At 36.1% G+C, this 24,194-nt stretch overlaps 1 protein-coding gene across 1 annotated transcript in view; it reads left to right on the top strand.

Moving 5' to 3' along the window:
- The window catches only part of LOC140169591 (medium-chain acyl-CoA ligase ACSF2, mitochondrial-like), a 54,245-nt gene extending 33,026 nt beyond the window's left edge, over window positions 1–21,219 (top strand). The window contains exons 13-19 of the mRNA XM_072192859.1: window positions 2,017–2,071; window positions 8,187–8,273; window positions 9,209–9,261; window positions 16,918–16,975; window positions 17,428–17,496; window positions 17,902–17,956; window positions 18,453–21,219. Of these exons, the coding sequence (XP_072048960.1) occupies window positions 2,017–2,071; window positions 8,187–8,273; window positions 9,209–9,261; window positions 16,918–16,975; window positions 17,428–17,496; window positions 17,902–17,955 (376 nt within the window). The 3' untranslated portion in view covers window position 17,956; window positions 18,453–21,219. The remainder of the gene's footprint in view (window positions 1–2,016; window positions 2,072–8,186; window positions 8,274–9,208; window positions 9,262–16,917; window positions 16,976–17,427; window positions 17,497–17,901; window positions 17,957–18,452) is intronic.
- Window positions 21,220–24,194: the final 2,975 nt, after the last annotated feature.

Raw genomic sequence — 24,194 nt, 5'->3', positions numbered from 1 at the left:
ATTACATTAAATACAATCATATTACTTTTAATTAATCTACTTTTACATCTACCTTACAAGTAATTAAACCATTGCCGTGACGTCACTCTATTCAAATTACTGTTGATTATTATCTACGAATCAACACTTTTCTGAACGAATCAACGGCTAAGTGTGGATTCGTAAGTACGAATCCACTGAATCTACCGGGGATTGAACCCCGGTCGCACGCGTGTCAAAGCTGACCACTACACTATTGCTACCTTGTCAATGATTCACGTAACAATGCTTACTTAAGTCTGCCATTGACGTATCGTAGTAAAATCATGGAATATTTTGTTTTTTGAACACAAATTATTAAATTTAATTCAAAATGTGTTCAACATGATATTTTTATTAGAAGCCGATATGACCTGAATTCGGCAATATATGTCAAAAATTAATTAACGGGAATATTTTTTTTTGAAAAAAACAACCACACGGAATCGAACCCGCAACATGATAAAAAATACATTGACATAGGCCTAACACAGAAAAGCTAACATCCAGCGCCTTAGCCCGTTAGACCACGGAGGAATTCGATGCATCAACAAGTGGTTTTAAAGGTGTTAAAATAACAAGTGAAATAATAAATATCGATTCAATGATGCATGAGAGCATGTGATAAAATCAAATATAATGCTGCAGGTGAATGAAAATATTTTAATCGAAGACTAAATTAGAAGAAAGTGCTTTTAAAAAGTAAATTATAAACATATACAATGAATACAATAAATATATAAATACAATTAATAGGCCTAAAGAAAAAAACATGCAATAAATGAAATAATAATGATAATTTCAAATAAATAAATAATAGATCAATAAATAAAATATGAAACGATGAATAAATAAATAGTTAAATAAAGAAAGAAAGAAAGAAAGAAAGAAATAAAGAAAGAGAGAAAGAAAGAAAGAAAGAAAGAAGAAAAAAGAAAGAAAGAAAGAAAGAAAGAAAGAAAGAAAGAAAGAAAGAAAGAAAGAAAGAAAGAAAAAAAGAAAGAAAGAAAGAAAGAAAAAAGAAAGAAAGAATAAAGAAAAAAGAAAGTATGAAGGAAATAAAGCGAAAAAGAAAGAAAGAAAGAAAGAAAGAAAGAAAAAGAGAGAGAGAGAGAAAGAAAGAAAGAAAGAAAAAAAGGAAGAAAAAGAAAAAAAGAAAGAATGAAGGAAATAAAGTGAAAAAAGAAAGAAAGAAAGAAAAAAAGGAAAGAAGGAAAGAAAAAAGGAAGAGAAAGAATAAAGAAAGAAAGAAAGAAAGAAAAAAAGAAAAAAAGAAAGAAAGAAAGAATAAAAAAATGTATCCACTTTCTGGGCCTATTCATGCAATAAATATTCATGCAATAAATGAGATAATAATAATAATTTTAAATAAATAATCAATAAATAAATAAATGAATACAAAATATATGAAAAGATGTATAAATAAATAGTTAAATAAATATATAGATAAATGAATAAAGAAAGAATGAAAGAAAGAAAGAAAGAAAGAAAGAAAGAAAGAATAAAGAAAAAAGAAAGAATGAAGGAAATAAAGTGAAAAAGAAAGAAAGAATAACGAAAATAAAGTGAAAAAAGAAAGAAAGAAAGAAAAAAGAAAGAAAGAAAGAATAAATAATTTTAAAAAATGTATCCACTCTCTGGGCCTATTCATGTTTGGGGCAATGGTTTAAGTCAGAGAATACACTCGAAAGTATTGATTCGTAGATCCCAATCCACTCGCTATCGCTCGTGGATTCGGATCTACGAATCAACACTTTCTCGTGTATTCTCCTTAACAGAATTCATTTTCCTCATAAAATTCTAAAAGTAAATACGTTATTCTTCTGTATGCTGAGTTAATATAACGATTAATATCATTAACTATCAATGCAACTAAAATAGCAAGTCAACTGGACTCACTGTATATTATCTAGCAGATCCAAGATAAGTCCGTATTCATCTTCTCCCGACTGATGGCTAATTATTTTTTATAATTCATATTCAATATCTATTTTCCAGTGACTTAGGTGTCATGGACGAAGATGGATACATCCAAATATGTGGGAGAAAAAAGGTTAGCGCATTGCATAGCTGGATTCCAATCCACATTTTGCAACATTTTTAGTGTGTTACCAACATGTTTCATTTTTATCCAATAACTTATTATTCAGTCCAACAAATCATTTGCCATCACAAAAAGTCCGAGGACATCTGCGTGGTGAATTGACTACGTACAAATCAGACACTTTATCGGTTAGGCTAACTGCACGTATCCACTCATTTCGAAAGCCGTATCTTGCTAAACAAATGTTATCTTCATATTACATGCACAAATAAATAAGGCCCGACAATGCCATTGACAATACATGGTACCATGCGTTCAGCGCTGACATTTGCAAAAGGCTGTGTGCTACCATTAATATTACAGTCCATTTATGAAAATGTCAAACTCACACGTATATTTGAGACAAATTCGGGCTTCATTCTGGTATTTTTCCTACACATACCATGCAATATGGTCGGAAATCACCCAGTCTGCTTGGCTGATACAAAACTGTATAGAATACGATAGAAAGCATGTAAAGTTTACGGTAAAATACCTGACAACTGGGTTGCCAACATTCTACTGTTAAAATTACAGTTGTTGTCGTAACTAAACGCTGCGCATTATACGAAATAACATTTAAACACAATCTCTCAGGACAATACAGCTATTACTTTTTTTAATTAGAAGATGCAACACTTTAACACACACAAAATAATAAACAAATACAATCTAACGGTACTAATATGCCTATTTCAGTGAAATAGTAATTCAATTTTACGGTAAATAACCGCAAATTTTACGGTAAAGTGTCGTGAAATAGCGGTAATATTTTACAGTAGAGGGTATCCGTATTGGGGTATCACCTCAGGTATCACCATAAAAGCAAAAACTGTCGGTCATACCCAAATGTACCTCATAATCAAGTTTTACCTGACTATTTGGGCTATTCCTCCTTCTAGGTGATTTTTATCGGCTATTCTAACGGGCTCATTATAGTAGGACAGATCAACACTCAGTCGTTGTTCTATGAATGGCCAAGTGGACCAAAAAACGTGTAAGATTATACGTGTAACCTTACGCGTGTAAGATGGCATCTTACACATCTTATACGTGTAAGATCGCATCTTATACGTCTTATAATCTAGCGGGTTGCTTAAATTGACGAATCATATGTAAAGAACCCATATTTAAACCCCAAACAACCAATTATCTTACGCCTATTCATCTTTGACCAATGAAATCTCGCCATAGCATTTCTTACACGCGTAAGAATTGCCTATTAGGGATGGACGGTATTCCAGTTTGACTAATACATACGACGAGCGTCGAATAATCTCAGCCACGATATTGATATGTACCACGGTAGATTTTGCAAACTTGATCATTTTACTTTATTGACCCCTTGAAATTAATTGATATTGAGTACAAATTGACTCAAGATAAATGAGAAAAAGTAACCAGAAAGTGAGCTAAATTGGGCTGTGACCATGACGGTCCAACAATCGGAACAATTCCTGACAGAGTTTCGCCATATAATACAGGACATTTTAGCACTTATACAAATTTAGAAAATGCCTTGTTTACGATGTTGTTGACGAGCTCTATACCTATCCTCGGTACGCCGCCAATAATATCGTGTATCGTCCATCACTAAATTCAAAATCTTACACGTATAAGAAGTTGTTGGTGTTACAAATCTAAAAACGTCTTTACATAGTATTGGTCAAAGCTTGCAACGCGTAAGATGATTGGTTGTTTGTGATTTCTTACTCTGTGATTCGTCAACTTAAGAATCCTGATTAATTCTTACACGTGTAAGATGCAACCTTACACGTATAAGATGCATTCTTTCGCGTATAAGATGCAATCTTACACGTGTAACCTTACACGTTTGTCTTACACGTTTTTTGGACCACTTGGCCATTCATATGTTCTCATAGTAAACGTGTTTGAGAGAAAAATCCGTATAGATTTTGTCAATTTTGAAATGGTCTCTTTTGTTTTTATTCAAATTTGGAACTTTAGTAAATAAAGTCCTATCGTGGCAAATGAGGTACCAAAATACGCAGAACGAAATTCTCCGTGCATCTATATGTATTAACCTCCTCATTATTTGGTAAATTAGGTTTTGTGTCTTTAAGATATTGCTTTTGTTTTCGGTGTTCGGATACTTTTGTGGGCAGTTTAATGGTCCAAGAAGGCATTGAAAAAACCAGTATTCATATAAAATGGTCCATAGTTCATTGAGCGAGATTGTGTGGATATTATTGAAGTGAATAGATAAGTCAAAACTTTTTTTTTCGATAAATCAGTTCAATTTACAAATTTACATCCATTTTCCTTGTCAATCTGCTAATTTGAATTTGGAAATAGATCAAATATTTTATCAGTCATCAGTTAGCGTCACAAGGACGACTCCCTTAATAGCTCTATATTTAGATCTACTGAAAAACATCACTGCACCTGTCAAGTATCAATAGCCAGGAGTAATATAAGGTCCACAGCTTCCCCCTAATAGTTCCCCCTAACACTTTTCAGAATAAGTCAAAAAATATTTTACGAAATGTGCACATGTAAAACGATATGTATAGCCCTATTTGTTTTACACATGTGGATCAATTTACAGCGTCACACCTCATTGCGTTCAGTCACAATGGTTAATTGTGTAAGAAAAGAGAACATTTTAAAAGTGGCACTTGAGTCCATAGCAGTCAGGGTTTCTTTAACAAACATATGAATATACCTGGCCTACTGTATTGTTTGAGAGCTGACTCCTATGGACTCAGATGCAACTTTTAACAATGTTTAAAACGGTCTCTTTATTACATAATGAACCATTCTGACTGAACGCAATGACGTGTGTCGCTATAATTTGGTCCATATGTGTAAAACAAATGCGGCTACCCAAACCTTTTAACACGTTTGCATTTTAGCTCATTTTGTCAAATATGTTTCGATTTATTTAAAAAAGTATTTAGGGGGAACTTCTAAGCGGGGATAAAGAGGAAGGGATAAGCATCCTAGTCTGCTGCCCTCTTTTGAAATATGTATCCTAGGTCTAGACAATAGGCGGATTAGCGGCCATTTTGTCTTCGACATGATTTTATTCACGTGTCCTTATACTTTAGTACACAAATATATAAGTTAACAGGTTTACAATATTAAAATTATATTTTGAATATACAATATATTCTGTAGTAAATCGATCAAATGACGGTGATTGTTCATGTATTATATGCTTCATAAAATTAAACTGTCTGACCAGCTAGTATTCTCCTCCGCCGTCAGTATGATTCCAGAAACTCCACGTACCGTGTTGCGAAGGTGGTGGAGACTAAAGCTGTATTGACGAACACGCATGCGTAAAAAAATATGTAGCCTAGGTCGAACAATAGCGTGACGTAGTTTCCGGCATTGTTCCTATGCACTTTCACCCTCCTGTTATAGACGAATCCAAATACACGCATTCCTACACCTGACTAGCAGCCTTTAGTTGGGTCCCCGTCGGCTGCAATGCATCCAAAATGTGAAATGATTCGGCCTTGGCGGAAATTTTAAACTGCATTACATCACCCGCACACCGTCATCATCCCTATATCTTCGTGTTAAAAATTGCCGTGATAGTACGATGAATCCTCACGTTTTTCAACAACTACGCATGGTGATTTTATTCGAGATAGGCTGTGCAACTCAGGCTAAGCATACAATTTGAGATTTTGAGCGCCTGCCACACTGTTTCTATTCTATGTTTTACGATTTTCGCATGATCAATATATGGCTGGCCGTAACCGCCACAACGTGGAGCTGCTACGCGTAGCTTACTTTTCGCTTCGCGGAGCTAAATTGACCAATCATGTTAGATCTTTTCATTACGCGGAGCCAGTGGATGCATCCTCGTTCCAGAGAGAGAAAACTCTTGCCAAAATTAATGTTTACTATGGGGATTTTAAATAAATCGATTGTAAATAAACCACGACCAGTTGTACAGGATCAATACCATTGTTTGATTAGTGTATAGTCAATGTTACCATGCATGCATGTGTAATGTGTGTGGCGTGTTTGTTTGTTTGTTTGTCTACTGTGTCAGGCCAGGATCACTGACACCCACGGTACTGATACTCTCATACTATCACGGTGATCATATTGTTGAATGTTGTTGACTTAAAAATAATCATGATGCAGTCATGTCTACAGTAGAACTCATCACGACCTTTGAAGGACTTAAACCCTATTAAAAGCTATTAAACCAAGATAACACTCAATGAAAACGGCTCAACTATGTTACATCAGATCTTCTCTGGTTAAATACACACTGCACTTGTGTCTGTTTTACCTGTGCAATGAGCAATGAGCTGGTATTATAGTTTCAGTTGGGTGAACGATTATAAAGCGAACGCAAGGTAACAATACTGTGGGCTTTTGTTTACGAAATGAGACAATAGTCTGCTTATTGTTACCCAGCGTTCTTGAAAATGAGAAGCTTAATGACTTAACACGGTTTAGAAATAATTTCTTCATATTTTTTTGTACAAAAGTACCAATATTTCCAAACCTAAATTAGCTAAAAATTTAGGACATGTTACAAAACTATATTTTCTAGAATTTCAGAGAATACTTTAAATATTGGCCGGTTATTTTTTACACAGTAGTGACGTCAACTAGGCAATGGCCTATACTTCTAACATACACTATTTGTAGAGGTCACGCGTCAATGGTGAGCGCACTGAGTATTGTGTATAGGAAAACGGACAGTAACTACAGTATGTATGGCCTACTACTAGTATATAAAGTAAATCCGAACTGGTTTGCAGTTTGCTGAAGGTCGAATTCCGCAGGGACACCGCGCAAGTTATACAAATTAGCTCCCGGCGATACACTGCAGATCGCAGAACTGTGTGCATAGTTTACCACCACTCTGCCTAGCTATATAGTTATGTACAATACTGTATGAGTTTCTTATGAGTGCATGTCCATCTTAATAATAAGTCAGTTCGTACTTTTCATAAACTACTTTTTGAATCATATAACTTTCGTGACCGAGGATATCTTGCAACTACGTGACGCTCGTCTGGCAAATTCTTAATGAATAAATTCGCTTCACGTAATGAGTAAGTCGTACTTAATTAGTCAGTTTTACCTCCGAGTAATGAAAAACTCTAACATGATCATGATTGGTCAATTTGGCTCCACGGAGCAAAAAGTCAGCTACGCGTAGCAGCTCCACGTTGTGGCGGTTGCGGCCTACCATATCAGTATCCCATATGATATTTCTATTGCAAGAAAATTTTATTTGTTGTCAGGTTTTATCTTAAATACACTAACTGGAAATTAAATACACTAATTAGTGAGGACCGGTATTTTGCTGTGGATATGTTTAACTGCAATTTGCGGGTAAAAAATTTGAAATCCTGAGTAAAAATTTTGATCATATTCAACTCTTTGAGAAAAAATTTATATAAAAGAATGCATGTAAAATCCAGCTGCAATACAATGTACATTATTGACACACTATCACTCTCTTTATCTACGGCAATAATAGAATATCGATTTCAATCGAATTGAATACGATGCTCAGTTTTGAGTTTGTAGTTGACTACTAAGCGACCTAAGCGATCGATTGCTAGCCAATCAGATAGAACTCCTTTTCTTGCGTTCGGTGAAATACCAGTCGCCCGTCGCTCACCAACGGAGTATTAAATTTATATTTATCGAATAGGAAGTTGACACTGTGACCCGTTTTACACCTTCCGCGAAAACACAGGTAGACAAAGGAATGATTTAAGTTTACAACACAATCAGACAATACAGTTCCAACAGTTGTGCAAATAAAAGCCGCCTTACACCTAGATAAGGTCGAGGAGGGTTAATAGAATAATACAATAGAGATAATTCCGCAGGTAATCCCGTCGCATCTATTCATAGATGTACAAATGGATGAACAAAAGGACTATGTATGAATAGATGCGACAGGATTACCTCTATTGTATATATTATTCTATTAACCCACCTCATCTTTGCATCTTCTCCAGGTGTCAGGCGGCTTTTATTTGCACAATCGGGCGCTCAAAACCCCAGGTGGGTGCTAGCGGGAAACCAAAGATGGCCGACCAAATCCTTATAGTTGTGTTTACTTTTAATTCAGAATCTTATCATTAAACAAGGCACGAACTTGGCACCTGTTGAACTGGAAAAGAGGCTGTACCAACATGCACGTGTTCAAGTTGCTGTGGTAGGTATAAAGATTAGCATTATAACACATAATGGACAGCGAACTTCATGAGCATTTTGTATACAATTGTGTGTCTATATCAATTTCGCAGTAGATTCTTTTAGCACAATCTGGAGAAGAAAATAAAATTTAAAAATCAATAAGCTTTCATGTTTTTGAAGCATCAGTGATAAAATAATTGCGTTGCTTTCAATAAAATGCCATTTAATACCAGAGGTATATAACATAATGTATATGCACGACAACGGTACATAATTATTTTATGTCCATGGAGTATAATTTAGTCCCAGTTCTTGTGTATCTTATCGGTATAGAGGCCCTGCATGAAATTATCGATTGGCTCCAAACAAAGGATTTGTACCGGCGTCCTTCGCCGTAGTTATGGCGGAGTGCAGTCCATTCAATCAAATGTTGTCATCAACCTATTTGATCGTAGTGCAGGGTTATGTGTGTGGGACGAACTGTCACAGTAGATTGCAATCATGCTTTTGTTGAATGCATTTGAGTAGTCCGCCATATTTACGGGATGATACGTCACATGCAAGGCCTCTATACGCTGGCGAAGTTACGTAATTAATCGGATTAATTACCATAGCAATAGGTGAAAACAATTTTGAACATATCGCGCTGCACTACAAGCAGGTTACACTCATCACCTATGTATGTCTGCAATAATAGATTGAATACAATACTGGTCTTTTCAAAGATACTATTTTTACAGGTGCAAGTAATCAGCATGATATGGTTAAATGAAGAGGTACCGCATGAACGTATCAGTGAAGCGCGATATATTCAAAAATTGTTTTCACCTATTGCTATGGTAGTTAATCCGATTATTACGTAACTTCGCCAGCGTATAGCAAACTGGGAACAATGATTATTATCAAGCTGCACTCTGTTATGTCTCACAATGTACATATTGCGTTACATTTCAGGTCATTGGCTTGCCTGATGCACGAGTAGGTGAAGAAATCTGCGCATGTCTTAGGTAAAGAATGACTTGCTTAATATTCATAGTATTGCTTATGTGTTCAGGATTCTACTTCAAAATGCACAGCAAGCCTACTGTAAATACAACTAAACAAGAATTAACTTGTTTTTTTTTTTCATTTGCCACATAAACGGTTCCCAAAAGTAAGCCCCCCCCCTAAGACATCTTGGTATGATAAAAAAAAACTACTTGACCAATTATCTTGTTTTAAAGTTTGACTCCTTGGTGTGATTTTTAACCAGATTTGAAATTTGAAATGATGGACATTTTGAAAATGGCCGCCACCGGAGTTAACATTTAAAATATCACTCGGTCCAAGGAACAAATTGATACCGCTAGGGGTTGATGCATGGGGGCCTCATGGACTAAAATGAATTGCCGTGACTTGCGTTACACAAAAATACACTGCCTAAATTTGGCACTTTACTTATTAGTCTAGCCGAGCGGCGGCTAGACTCCTGTTTCGCAGCGGTTTCTTTTTTTTTCCTTTTTAGTCTAGCCGATGAGCGGCGGCTAGACTCCTGTTTCTCAGCGGTTTCTTTTTCTTCTTCTTCTTCTTCTTCTTCTTCTTCTTCTTAGTCTAGCGAGCGGCGGCTAGACTCTTGTATCTCTTCAATTCAGCGCAATTCCCTTCTTCTCCTAAAGCAGTTGACAGAATTCCATGAAATTTACTCAAACTGTTTATTGACTAATGTAGTTTAGGGAGTCTTCATAGATTTTGGATCAACCTTCATTAAGTGGGTCATTTTGGTCTTTTTAATTATTGCAGTCTCTGCATCGGCTATCAGTCACGCGAAAAGAGCCTATACTGGTCGTAGGAATCCTGTATTATTCTTCACCGTCCATCTGACACGAAAACAACATGATGGCGAGCTCATGAGTGCCAGATGAGTTGCCAGGATTTATCCCGAGTTTGCCGCGCCGGCGAACGTCCAAACAGATTTTATCATTGTTTTATAGAGTGCCCGTCCTTTTCTAATCACCCACTATAACTGTGTATTTGGTGTATAGGCAACTGCTACGATAAAGCAACACTATGGTTCTAATCCTTTTCATTCTTCACTATACATTACATGATATTAAATAGGCTTTCTAAGGATTATTACCAATCCCTGAAGCAATTCCGTTCACCATGCAATGATTCTGTCAAGTCACTTTCAACACTTCGTCGGGTGTATTACATAGTGACGGATGTTAAACTTCGCCAGAAAAAACGTTTTTGAGTTAGACGCGATCAAAGAGTACGATTGTGATCAATCATATCAGAACACTAACAAGTAAAATGCTCCAAATGTTGCTGTATTTAAAAAAAACTAGTATCTAAAGTATCTTGAAATTTCTATCACATGAAGAATTATTTGCTATTAAATCAGTAAAATGATTGCAAAGTTATCCATCAGTATGTAAAAACGTGAAAACGTTGCACCCTAACATCCGTCACACATCCGTCACTATGTCTTGCGCCAATATCGTGCACGCTAATCTGGTCTCTCGTGTTGATCTATGGGCATCCGTCACACATCCGTCAGTATGTCTTGCGCATAAAAGTCGGATCAAGGATGGACTTCGAAGCATCCGTCGGTTCTTTTGTCATGATAAAACCGACTCGTCACGAGTGCCGACGACATACATGACATATTGTATTTGAGTATTTACTCCTGATCTTACTAGTACTCACTCCCGTGATATAGCTAGCTGTAACATCTTTTTACAAAACGCCAATGATTGTATTCAGTTTTTACCAATTTACACTGTATTATCTGTCAACTTGGAGCCGCCTCTAAACGTCTCTAAACATCTTTTGATCATCTTTCAATAACCTACTCATTAAGAAGGTTATATTTTCATTTTTTATTACTTAACCATCCCTCTTATATTGGAAAGTTTTGAAATATTGTCTCTAAATAATTGTCGAATCAACTCGAACCATTCAAAATGTATTGAAATGATATTTTACTAAAATAATGATCCATCGAATATCTGCTCTACGTAAACGTTTTTGGTATATACCCAGTTATCAACATCCGTCAAGAAATCACGTATGTTTCAATGAACAATATTGAATTACCTACGTTCAAATTGCAAAATCATGTTTTTACATAGTGACGGATGTGACAGATACGCCATACAATTTAGTTGTTTTTTCGAGTAAACAGCGTTGACGGATCTTAGATACGTCACTATGTAAAACGCCGGGTAATGTCATATATCAACATCTGTCATTTGCATAATTAATTAACTAATTAATTATGCAAACTTGAGCTTCAAATCTTGGTAATATTATACTACTCTTTTTTTTTTTTTTTTTGGCCAATTTTCATAAAAATGACAAAAATCAACATCCGTCACTATGTAATGCACCCGAAGACTTGTATCCCCCTTGGCCAGGCCTACTTTTCTCAGTAGGCTTCTCAGTATTCAGTCATCGGCGCATGTGCTATCAGCCTTAATATTATCAGAACATTCCAATGTTATTAATATTCTGATCGCACAAATGTCTTAAATATTATTTTGTATTAAATTTTGATTTTTTGAAATAAATTAAGACAAACTTGACAGATACGAAACCCTGAACAGCGCCATCCCGAATTTTAGCAGACACTCGCGCCTCCTTATCAGTTACGGCCATGGTATTGTTCCGAGAGCCTGTCACCTATGCACATTCGATTCGGAACGTTTTCTGAACAAATTTGTATGGTTGAGCTCCTATTCTATCGTTTTTATCAACACAACCAAGAGTCACTCAAATCCGGTTCCCTCGGAACGCCGATATATATATTTCGCTTAGGTACTACGGCTCCTTATACACGGCTGGACTTGTGGTCTTCTAAGACCATTGGGGTCAAACATCACGCATGAGATATTTTGGCTAAAAATGTGATTTTTACCAAAATGCTTCTTCTCCTACAGATTATATGGTACATTATTGAGATTTGGACATTGACCTTGGCTAGAGCCGGGGCCTATGGGGACCTCACAGATTTGGGGTCAAAGGTCATTAAGGGGGTATTTCCGGTACATAACCAAATACCTTCAAAATGCTTCTTTTCCTACAGATTCTATGGTACAGAGATGCGACTGACACATATGCATTGACATTAGTTGGTGTCTATGGGGTCCTCACAGATTTTGAGTTCAAGGTCATACATGGGGCAAAATGGTTGATTTCAAGGTCACCAGAGGTCAACCTAAGGTCAAAAGGGGTAAAATTCCAAAATTCGTCCAAATTAACTTTAAATTAGAACATATAATATTGATATGATTTAAAACAAAATGGAGGTCATTTCAAGGTCATCCGAGGTCAACAAAGGTCAAATTATTTTATTAGCTAGATTTTTTATTAAACTTTCCAGAGCAAAATATACCAGCAACGCTTTGGCACAGCTATGGGTTCGCCGGTCAGCCCGATTGTAGCGAACTTGTATATGGAGTGGCTGGAACAGGAAGCACTCGTCACCGCCACCCTCGACATCAAACCCAGGTTATGGAAGCACTTGAAATAGTTAATAAAGGATCCGCTGAACCCCTCACAGAGCATCTAAACCAAATCCACAAAACCGGTAATATTAAATTCACCTACGAAACAGAAGAAAACCAGCAAATTCCTTTTTTGGACACGCTTATTATCAAGAAATCTGACGGGTCAATAAAGCTCTTAGTATATAGAAAGAAAACGCATACAGACCAATATTTACACTTCCAATCACACCACCCCCTACAACATAAACCTAGTGTCATCCAGACTCTCATGGACAGGACAGATAAAGTTGTTACCGAGGAGAAAGAGTGACAGAGAACTTGAGGAACTTAGAATAAAGAAAGCTCTTTCGCGTTGCGGTTACCCCGAGTGGGCGTTTAAATCCGTTAAAAAACCCAGCGAGCCAAAAGCCAAAGATCAATCTCAAACCAAAAGCCGGGGGTTTGTGTGCTTACCGTATAAGCAGGGTCTCTCAGAAAAGACAAAGAGAGTATTAAAGAAGCACGGTTTTCAGGCCAATTTCAAACCTCACAAATAGAGTAATGAAACTTGATCATCGGCATCGGCTATAGTTGGGGTCTATGGGGTTAACACATATTTGGAGTCAAAGGTCATTAAGGGGGTATTTCCGGCACATAACCTAATAACTTCAAAATGCTTCTTTTCCTACAGATTACATGGTACAGCGATACGACTGACACATATGCATTGACATTAGTTGGTGTCTATGGGGTAAACACAGATTTGGATTTCAATGCAGGGGTCATGCAGGGGTCAAATAGGGTTGATTACTGAAAATCACCTTAAAATTCACTATTTGCTGCATATCAGGTGCTGTGATCATCAGAATAATGCCAAAATGGCTATAGCATTGTGTGCTTATAGGGTTATAATCAGATTTGGCCTGAACATGGGGTCAAAAGGGGTAAAATTCTAAAATGTGTCCAATTCGAATGAAAATTAGTATATGTGATCACGATATTATTCAAAATATGATGGAGGTCATTTCAAGGTCACCAGAAGTCAACAAAAGGTCAAAATGGGTAAAACTCCTAAATTCGTCCAATTTAAATCTAAATTAGAATATGTAATATTGATATGATTTGAATCAATATGGAGGTCATTTCAAGGTCATCAGAGGTCACTTTAAGGTCACGGCTGGACTTCGTAGCCTTATGAGGCTGCAATATATTTAGTTCTTCTTCTTTCTTAGTCTAGCGGCGGCTAGACTCCTGTTTCTCAGCGGTTTCTTTCTTCTTCTTCTTTCTTTTTCTTTTCTTAGTCTAGCATGAGCGGCGGCTAGACTCCTGTTTCTCAGCGGTTTCTTTCTTTCTTTCTTCTTCTTCTTCTTTTTTTTTTCTTTTTTTTTCTTTTTCTTTTTCTTTTTCTTCTTCTTCTTCTTCTTCTTTTTCTTCTTCTTCTTCTTCGTCTTCTTCTTCTTCTTCTTCTTCTTTCTCTTCTTCTTCTTCTTCTTTCTTTAGTTTCTGTTTTTCAGCGGTTTCTTCTTCTTCGTCTTCTTTCTTTCTGTCAACATTTGATATAATTGGCTCTAGCTCCCTAATTATTTGACCGATTTTAACCTTGAGCGCAATGAGACTTGGTCATCGGCATGGACTATTGTTGGGGTCTATGGGGTAAACAAAGATTTGGGGTCAAAGTTCATTAACCCTAACCGCCTAAGGGCTTTTTGGCGACGGAAGGGAAAGAAGGAAAGAATAAAGAGAGAAAAGAAGGAAAGAAGTTGTTTGCTCTGGGTGGGATTCGAACCCGAGACCCCTCGCATGCCAAGCACTCGGTCGGCGACACTTTGCCACGGGTCTTGGGCTTCGCTGGCCAGCAAAACCGTGCCTATATATCACTTAGGGCGATTGCGTCATCACACCACGTGGGATGCACGCACGAACAGCGCATATATCAAGTAGTATTTTGTAGTATTCAGGAGGGTTAGGGTTAAGGGATTTTTCTGCACATATCCAAATACTTTCAAAATGCTTCCTTTCCTACAGATAACATAGTACAGAGATGAGATTGACACATATGCACTGACATTAGCTGGTGTCTATAGGGTAAACACGGATTTTGAGTTCAAGGTCATGAAGGGGTAAAATAGGGTTGATTACTGAAAATCACCTTAAAGTTCACTTTTTCCTGCATATTAAGTGCTGTGATCATCAAAATAATGCCAAAATGACTATAGCATTGGGTGCATATAGGGTTATAATCAGATTTGGCTTGAACATGGGGAGGGGCCTGTTTTGGGGTCAAAGGGGGTAAAATTTTGAAATTTGCCCAATTCAAATGAAAATTAGTATATGTAATCACGGTAGGATTCAAAATATGATGGAGGTCATTTCAAGGTCACCAGAGGTCAGCCAAAGGTCAAAATGGGTCAAATTCCAAAATTCGTCCAATTTAAATCTAAATGTAATATTGATATGATTTAAAACAAAACGGAGGTCATTTCAAGGTCAACAAAGGTCAAATTATTAAGGAGGTATTTCCGGCACATAACCAAATACCTTCAAAATGCTTCTTTTCCTACAGATTATATGGTACAGAGATGCGGCTGACACATATGCATTGACATTAGTTGGTGTCTACGGGGTCCTCACAGATTTTGAGTTCAAGGTCATACAGGGGACAAAAATGGTTGATTACTGAAAATCACTTTAAAATTCAACATTTTCTGCATATTAAGTGCTGTGATCATCAGAATAATGCCAAAAGGGCTCTAGCATTATTATATTCATATACGATTGTAATCAGATTTGGCTTAAACATGGAGTGGTCGGTTTTGTGGTCAAAAAGGGTAAAATTCTAAAGTTTGTCCAATTTAGATGAAAATTAGTATATGTGATCTTGATATGATGCAAAATATATTGGAGGTCATTTCAAGGTCACCAGAGGTCAACCAAAGGTCAAAATGGGTCCAATTGCACAGTTTGTCTAATTTAGATGAAAATTAGTATATGTGATCTTGATATAATTCAAAATATATTGGGGGCCATTTCAAGGTCACCAGAGGTCAACCAAAGGTCAAAAGGGGTCAAATTGCACAATTTGTTCAATTTGAATGAAAATTAGTATATTTTATGTGGATATGATGCAAAATGTGGTAAAGGTCATTTCAAGGTCATCAGAGGTCATTTCAAGGTCACGGCTAGACTTCGCAGCCATACTAAGGATGCAATATATCTAGTTCACCATTTCTTCTCAAACAAGCAGCTAAGAACAGAAATTAACAAAGGTGATTACCTAGCAATGTGGCTATACTCCATAGGCAAAGATTACATTCTTTTAGCTAAAAGATGAATCGGCATTTTAAAAGGCCAAATAAGTGTGTGACTCGCGTTATGTGACTCGCGTTACATTTAACTTACACCCCAAATGTTTATTTCTCAACTTTGAATAAATAATCATGTAATTTTACTATTTTTATGTATAATTTCCACCTTCTAGTGAATATTTATAGTGATATCATATAATGATTCTTTAATATACTAAGTGAAACAGGGCGAACTGGTCGTGGTATGTACGTGTATTGGGGCGAACTGGTAGTGGTATGTACTGGTGTGGGGCGAAACGTCCTGACACCATATCAAAAAAGTGGTGTATGTCACATATTTACGACATGGTGGCATATGTCACTGATACGCCGCTATGTCGTCCAAAAACAAGGGGAATGTTGTACACAATAATTCCATTGAGTAAGATACGCCAAACCTAATTAGTGATACTACTTAATTAATTAATGACATGCATGTCTTGAAAGTTTGTCAGAATGTAGAGCTTCATACATAGATTATGAAATTGATCTTATCTCATTTTGTAAAACATGGCTGATACGCCACTATGTCTAGCGAGCGACGATGGAGTCTTGAGCCTAGCAATGTTTTCTAAAAGTATGGTTGTCCCTGTTTTAGGAGCTGAACATTAGCAACCGTGGCCGTATAGTATTCACTTCAGGGTAGACCTAAACAAGTTTTTTTTTTTTAGTAATACGATGTTGTCTCAATTGGTGACAAACCTGAATAAATCGCACAACACTGACTCCGAGTAATAAAAGCCTGAGTATATTGACAAATAAATTCTACTGAAAATAAACATTAGCCCGTTCGAGGTGGATGGCCACAAATACGTATAAAATTGTAACCAATTGTTATCTTCTCATTAAGGGTTGACAAAGAAAATGCACCAACTGAAGAGGAAATCAGGCAGTTTTGTGAAGGAAAGGTATGCTTTGGAAAACAGAACTTAATTACAGAATGTAATCCAGATCTTCCTCTAATCACAATGGTATAAATGGTGGTTACCGTTCTATGTGCGATGTAACGTTAAGAATGTGAAGGCCAAATGTCATATTTTGATGTTTTTAAATGTTTTGTGTGTTTAATGTCTCTAATATATGGTACGTCTATACAAGCATAGTTTGCAACATCTAGAATGTTCATTACCTGAGCAACTAAACTCATCAAAATAATGTCCAACCCCTATAGATAATAATTATAATGTCCACGTGCAAACAAGGCGGGTGAAAAGGAGCATGCATAGCTGTGTTTGCACTCAAATAAAGCTGATACGAGCACATGGCCAAGCAAAACGGGCTCCGTCTTATAATCGTAAGGTTGAGATAACAAATGTTGTGATGATAAGTTTTGGTTTGTTTTAATATTTTATTTCAAAAGGTCAACGAAATGCTAGTTCCCAAGTATATGTTGTTCGTCGATGATGTTCCTATAACTCCAACAGGAAAAGTAAGTCTTTATTTAACATTAACAACCCTTCCCCGCCCACAACGAGACAAAAACTCAACTTCAGGTGCAACTATTTGAATCTGTATCTATTTCATTCGTGAGCTAATTGTGGGCTATGTTATATAAAGATAAATGAGTCATCATTGAAAATTTGTAGCACAAATCTGGGTTTTGTTTTGCTATTTCAATTCTAAAATTTTATTTTGAGTTATCTCGCTTTGAATGAGGTAATTACTTTATGTGTTTATGTCATTTACAATATCGTCGTGAATTTTGCATAATGACGAATATCAAAGGTCATAAACATCGCCCTCTATAGTCATTATAATACAAAGGACCAGTTTATATTTATCTAGGATGAGGGCCAATATTCATTAATTTACCTGCCATGTTTTATTTCCTTAGTTTTCGCGACAGAAGTTGACAGAAATGGCGATAGAAAAGTTCCAAATTGGATAAGGTAAGTATTCAATAAGTTGACTGTTTTTTAAGATAATAAATGATCTCTTTTTCAATAACTATTACAAACCAGTTATTTAATACATATATATATAGGGCCTATATATAGTTTGCATTATTTCTATAATAAAATGACATTTATTAAGCGCCATATCAAACAGGCCAAATCGCTGTACAAGAAATGACTTAACGATACTATCTTAATCTAAATTCTTACGCTACCATCTTACGTTACAATCGTAAAACACTCATACAGTGAAGCAAAATATACGTTATTAAAAACATAACGAGAAAACCAGGAAAACTACGCAAGGCGGAGAACTCAGTATTTGTAATAACTTTATAAATAACTAAATGTCGTTCAGATGTTTGTTCAATACAAGTTTACTTCTAAACCAAATCTTCTAGAGTCGCTTCACTATTGGCTGTTGTAAGAATATAGCAAACTTAGAATATCGGTTTTATTTTACAAAATACTGTTCAATTTTACTCAACAGATACTTAGAAGAGCTGACGATATCATCAACAGATACATAAATTAGTTGTCCTGTTGTACAACTAGAATCTGCATCTCGGAAACCTATTCTGATCACCATAACCTCTTTGGATTGCTATGCTACAAGGCGGCTATGTATTATTAATAAACCCATAATTATATTACCCGTATTATACGACCCAATACACACATATTGTACATGGAAAACACTGTGACAATACGTAGTGTATTGTCACGGTGAAGACCGTGCTTGGAAGAGTATGCTGTATATGCTAGCATACGTATGGCCACGGTGTATCCCGTTGTCAAAATACCACGTACTTTAGTACAGTAATAGCACCCTCTGTTTTTCATAATTCACTTTAAAACGTATTTTCAACGTAGTGAAGAAATAATTTAGGTAATATAACACTATAGAATATAAAAAGTAGTATTTTTAGAAGTTACATTTCAAGGTCGTTACATTAAGGTTACTCAAGGTTTTAACATTAAGGTTAATTCTTTTCTTTAATTAGAGACAGCCCGTCACCCTTAAGGTTACTCCGACAGGCCCGAGGCCGGAGACTCCCATACGACGACTAAACACTCCAAGTGGGACCCCAATATAAGGGCCCCGCAGTGCAAGAAAGCAAGAGTAACCTTAAGGATGACGAACTGATAACGAAAATTCTCTTGGGGGAATTAAAATGCATTTATTCCGTGTTGAAATATTTTCTGATGTAGCAAAAAATAGATAGGATACACTCCACTCTTAGTACCAACTTTATTCAATGTGGAATACATTTATTCCGTCCTGGAATAAAGCATTTTAAACAGCGGATAGTGTATGTAACAAATGCATTAGCAATATCTGTATATATCTGTCTCCACACTGAATCCTAAAGTATTAGGCTAGGCTACATATAAATTATAATATGAATTATTCTTTGAAAGTAGAGAATATTAGAACAGTGACCGTATCCTGCCCCTAAACACATACACAGTCTTGACCTGCGGTTGTCTAAATTCTGAGGGATTTGCATGATGGTCAGGTAGAAGATAAATATACAGAGTGACCTTCAACTTCTCCGTGTTTGGTCAGACCTACCGCATAGGCGTAGGCTGCATGTGGTGTATCCTGCATAAGTTAGTGTTCACGTATGTTCAAACCTGAAACTAGTATAGTCCTACCTCAGGTTCAAACACATGTTTCACACTTAAAGCCATATTATAACATTTGCTGAGGAGAACGCCCTCAAAAAAATTTTAAATTCAGGTTTTTACACCATTGTAATGAACTTTAGTAAACAAAGATTCTCTGCAAAAATCAAGACTGTAGGTGCTGTAGTTTTGTCAAAATCCGAGATTTTGAATAAACCGCCTGAATCAGCGTTTTATTATTACGATAGAAATATTAGTCGAACGCGTATACGATGTCAACACAGTACTACGTACACGGCGTGCGGGACACACACGCCAGAGGGTCGTACCATATTACAACTGCCGGCGTGACATGCATTGGCGCTAGTTGTAAATTCCGATTTTCTTTGCTTTACCTCACTTGTTCGGCTCAAAATTAAAAGGGGACATATCTGACAGTAAAAATGCTAATATATTTTATTGAAAATTAATACTAATCTATTTTTAAAGAAATATTATAATATGGCTTTAAGTGCACGCTGTATGACTGTATGTTTCTGTTTTCAGGGATGATTATCTTAAATGTCTAATAAATGATGAGGGCCAGTAATTTGATAGTATGCACCCTTACAACACACTGCAAAGTGAATTCGAAGGGTGCACACGACTAAATGCAATACACGTAAAAACACCAGTTTTCTTTGCTCGTTTTAAGGCATTTTCGGCGTTATTTGAGCTATTTTATGATAACCAGTTCATTGCAAATCATTGAAAGTTTTACATAGACCTACATTATGTACTATGAGTAGTCTTCCAATTAGTTTGTTTCGGTACGAGCCCGCAAACAGCGCCCTCACTGCTCCAAAACCCGATTTCGCCCTTTTTTCACAATAATGTGAAATTCGACATTTTTCTGATAGCTTATTGGTTTAGTGGTTTTATATACACGTTTAACACGCGGAAGGTCCCTGCTAATTTATTCGGTGCGTGATCGAAGATACTTTTCTGATGGCTGTGCCTCTTACAGATACCCTCCCTCTGTTATACAAAACCATAGATCGCCGTCTGTTTGCCACTAAAAAGTTTTGCAAACAAAGTTATCTGTGTATTATTATCAAGTTTAAACAGAAGATGCATTATCTCCGATCAGGGGATTTCCCCTTCAAAATGATAGTTTGTAATAATCTTTTCCTGTAACGTTGAAACGGACTTGTTTGACTATCTACTGATGCGATCTGCTGTTGCCGAGTGGAAATTTATAAACGAACTTTGCATCGTACGCGTTGTTATAGTTCCGATCTGCAAACGTTAATTTAAAAGTTGATTTCCGATGGTGCATGCTGGGCCCTTCTTCCAAATAAACTGTATGTATTGGGTTCGAACCCAGAGAAGTATAATAATATTAATGTCTAAGGACATTTTCCTTTAAAATATAAACTCATGTCTGAAATTCCCCACTTCAGCAACACATCCGGTAGTAGTCACTATCCCTTCACTTACCACTACCATGAAGAATGCGAAAGACGTATAGCTCGAAACTAAGTAACCTCTTTTACTTTAGTTAAGGGGGTACTACACCCCTCGATAAATTTGTGTCTATTTTTGCATTTTTCTCTAAAACTAATAACACCGAGGTAACAAAAGTTGTGTATATTATAGGGGCAAGGAATCCAATTACTACACCAGAATTTCAGTGACCCAAGACAGGCGGTTTGTTATTTATGATCAGAAATAGGGTACCGCTAGGATGTACCTCGTTTCCTATCATATATACTGAACCGCTTGTCTTGAGTCACTGAAATTTCAGTGTAGTAATTGGATTCCTTGCCCCAATAATATACATAACTTTTGTTACCAGTGTGTATTTTTTTTTGAGAAAAATGCAAAAATAGTCACAAATTTACTACATGAATTTACTACATGGGTGTAGTATCCCCTTAAAAGCATTATATCCTGTAAATAATATGTTTCGTGACATATTGACGATGATATTGGTGAATAATTGATATTTTCAACCAAATTTTGTTTTGTCTTGAAAATAAATCCGATAGCAAATAATGATTCTAGGGTCTATTCTATAGGATTGAATCATATCTAGCCTACAGGGTGTCCCAGTAAGAAAATACCGGGTAAATTAATTTGGACATAAGTAGGCATCAGAATCTAAAAATAAAAAACAAAACAAAACAAAAAAAAAAAACAGCTTGTAGTCCATCCCAGCAAACACAAAAACGTTTAAACAACGTTTTAAATAAGTTATATTTTGGCTTTTGGTTTAGGTAAAAACGTTTTAATAACATTAAAATGTCGGGTTATATAAAGGTCATGATACGTTTTGTATGAAAACACACTACAACAATATTTTTAAATGTTTAAAAAATGTTATTGTAAACTATTTTTGCAAACATTTTGCCAAATATTGTGTCAATACTTAAATAACATTATGTTAAAATATTGGAAACCAGCAAACACAGAAATGTTCTTAAAATGTTTTTCCAAAACCTTATAATAACATTTAAATGTCGGGTTATATAAAGGTCATGAAAACGTTTTTAAAACGTTATTGAAAATATTTTGGGCAAACATTTTTCGCAAAATATATTTTAAACCCCAAAATAACATTCTGTTTAGAATGTTTTGTATCAAGTTTTCAAGAATGTTTTTGGAATGTTATTAACACGTCTTTATACCCTTTATATAACCCGACATTTAAACGTTTTCTGACAACCTTTTATAACCTTTTGCGAATGATGTCGAAAACGTTTTGTGTTTGCTGGGTATCTTATTCTGCAACTTAAACACTCATTTTAGTTGGATCGGTTGACTGATTGTGAAGAAATGAGCGATTACATAACGCAAGCATCAATTCGATAGGCTTTATATTTTGTTCCATGAAATCCTTTTCGTTCTTCTTAAACAACCTGTTTCTTGCAAAAATTTAAAATTTGAAAATACTGCACGATAAAAAAATGAAAGCTTGTATGTATGATGAGTAGTAAAGGCCGCTTTAGGGCCTACTTAATATTCACGAGCTAATGAATATTAATAAAGTAGACGTAGAATTGTATTGATGCGCGCATTGTGCATTCGCTCATTTCTTTGCAACCAGTCAAGCGAATCAAATAAAATGTGCGTATATGATGCACAATAAAATGCGCTACGCACTGCATCATTAAATTTTTGATTCCGATGTCTTTTCTCGACTTATTTTAAAATTCATTCACCCGGTATTTTTTATGGAACGCCTTGTATATACATGCAATAAGTGTTGTGACGACATATTTTATATCCCGTGCCCTTCTATTGTCATTTATTATTTAATCAAAATTATGGTGTCATTCACCGCGAGTGAGAAATCACTCCCCCATATCATTTCGATTAGATCAGGGATATACACGAAGGGTTAAGCATCCTAGACTGCTGCCCTCATTCGGAATATGGTCTAGACAATAGGCGGATTAGCGGCCATTTCGTCTTCGACATGATTTTATTCACGTGTCCTTATATACTTTAGTACACAAATATATAAGTTAACAGGTTTACAATATTAAAATTATATTTTGAATATACAATATATTCTGTAGTAAATCGATCAAATGACGGTGATTGTTCAGGTATTATATGCTTGATAAAATTAAACTGTCTGACCAGCTAGTATTCTCCTCCGCCGTCAGTGTGATTCCAGACACTCCAGGTACCGTGTTGCGAAGGTGGTGGAGACTAAATCTGTATTGACGAACACGCATGCGTTAAAAAATATGTAGCCTAGGTCGAACAATGCGTGACGTAGTTTCCGGCATTGTTCCTATGCACTTTCGCCCTCCTGATTAGACCATCGGAAAACGTCACAATGGTCTTTTGTTAACAGAGGTCTTGTGGCTATGCTTTAGTTGTAGCTTGTAGCAGTCACTCAGAGAGATAAAAACCCTCTCTAAAATCTCCGTGTGCGTCCAGATTTGGAAACAACCGGTTAGACCGTAGAGCGAGAATAATTCTCGCCATTTATTAACTTGGATAATGGAGTTTGTTATACTCCCAGTTCACTTGTTTGTTTTATTATAAAGTTACGAACGGAATGAAAACGATGTGGTAAGGTAATAAATAACTTAAATACCAGTAAATTGTGTTTTGGAATGGATTGTCTTGTTGTTGGTGTGATAATATCCGTGCATGGCTGAGTCTGAAAGCCTTAATAGGACCCTGGTCGAACCTCTAGTTCTCTGGCGAGCTTTTATTAGCGCCCATACTATAATGCCAATTCTATGATGAAGAGCCGGAGAACAGAACTACCAATCTGAGGGACTAGCCTAGACGAGCGGGCCAAGACACTTCTACCAAGCCGTGTGATTTATCCTGGTACCAACCTCGCCGCCTAAAATAGTTTGCGAGTCGTTTTCCCCAAAGCTCTTTATTAGATAAGCATATCATTCCTATATATAAATTCATTTAAATGTACGATCTTTTTTAAATGAATTTGGTTATTTTTTTTAACCTGATGGCATTTGGCATATTTGTAATTTATATACCTACAATATGTAAATTAGCTACATGTATTTTGAATGGAGTTTCAACTTTGTCAATACTGCTGTTATCTTTTGACAATCTGAATGACTTGTAAGAAATT

This window comes from Amphiura filiformis, chromosome 1 (genome assembly GCF_039555335.1).
Source record: "Amphiura filiformis chromosome 1, Afil_fr2py, whole genome shotgun sequence".
NCBI classification, from domain to species: domain Eukaryota; kingdom Metazoa; phylum Echinodermata; class Ophiuroidea; order Amphilepidida; family Amphiuridae; genus Amphiura; species Amphiura filiformis.
Note: the sequence above shows the minus strand (reverse complement) of the source record. Positions and strands in the feature narration are given on the sequence as shown.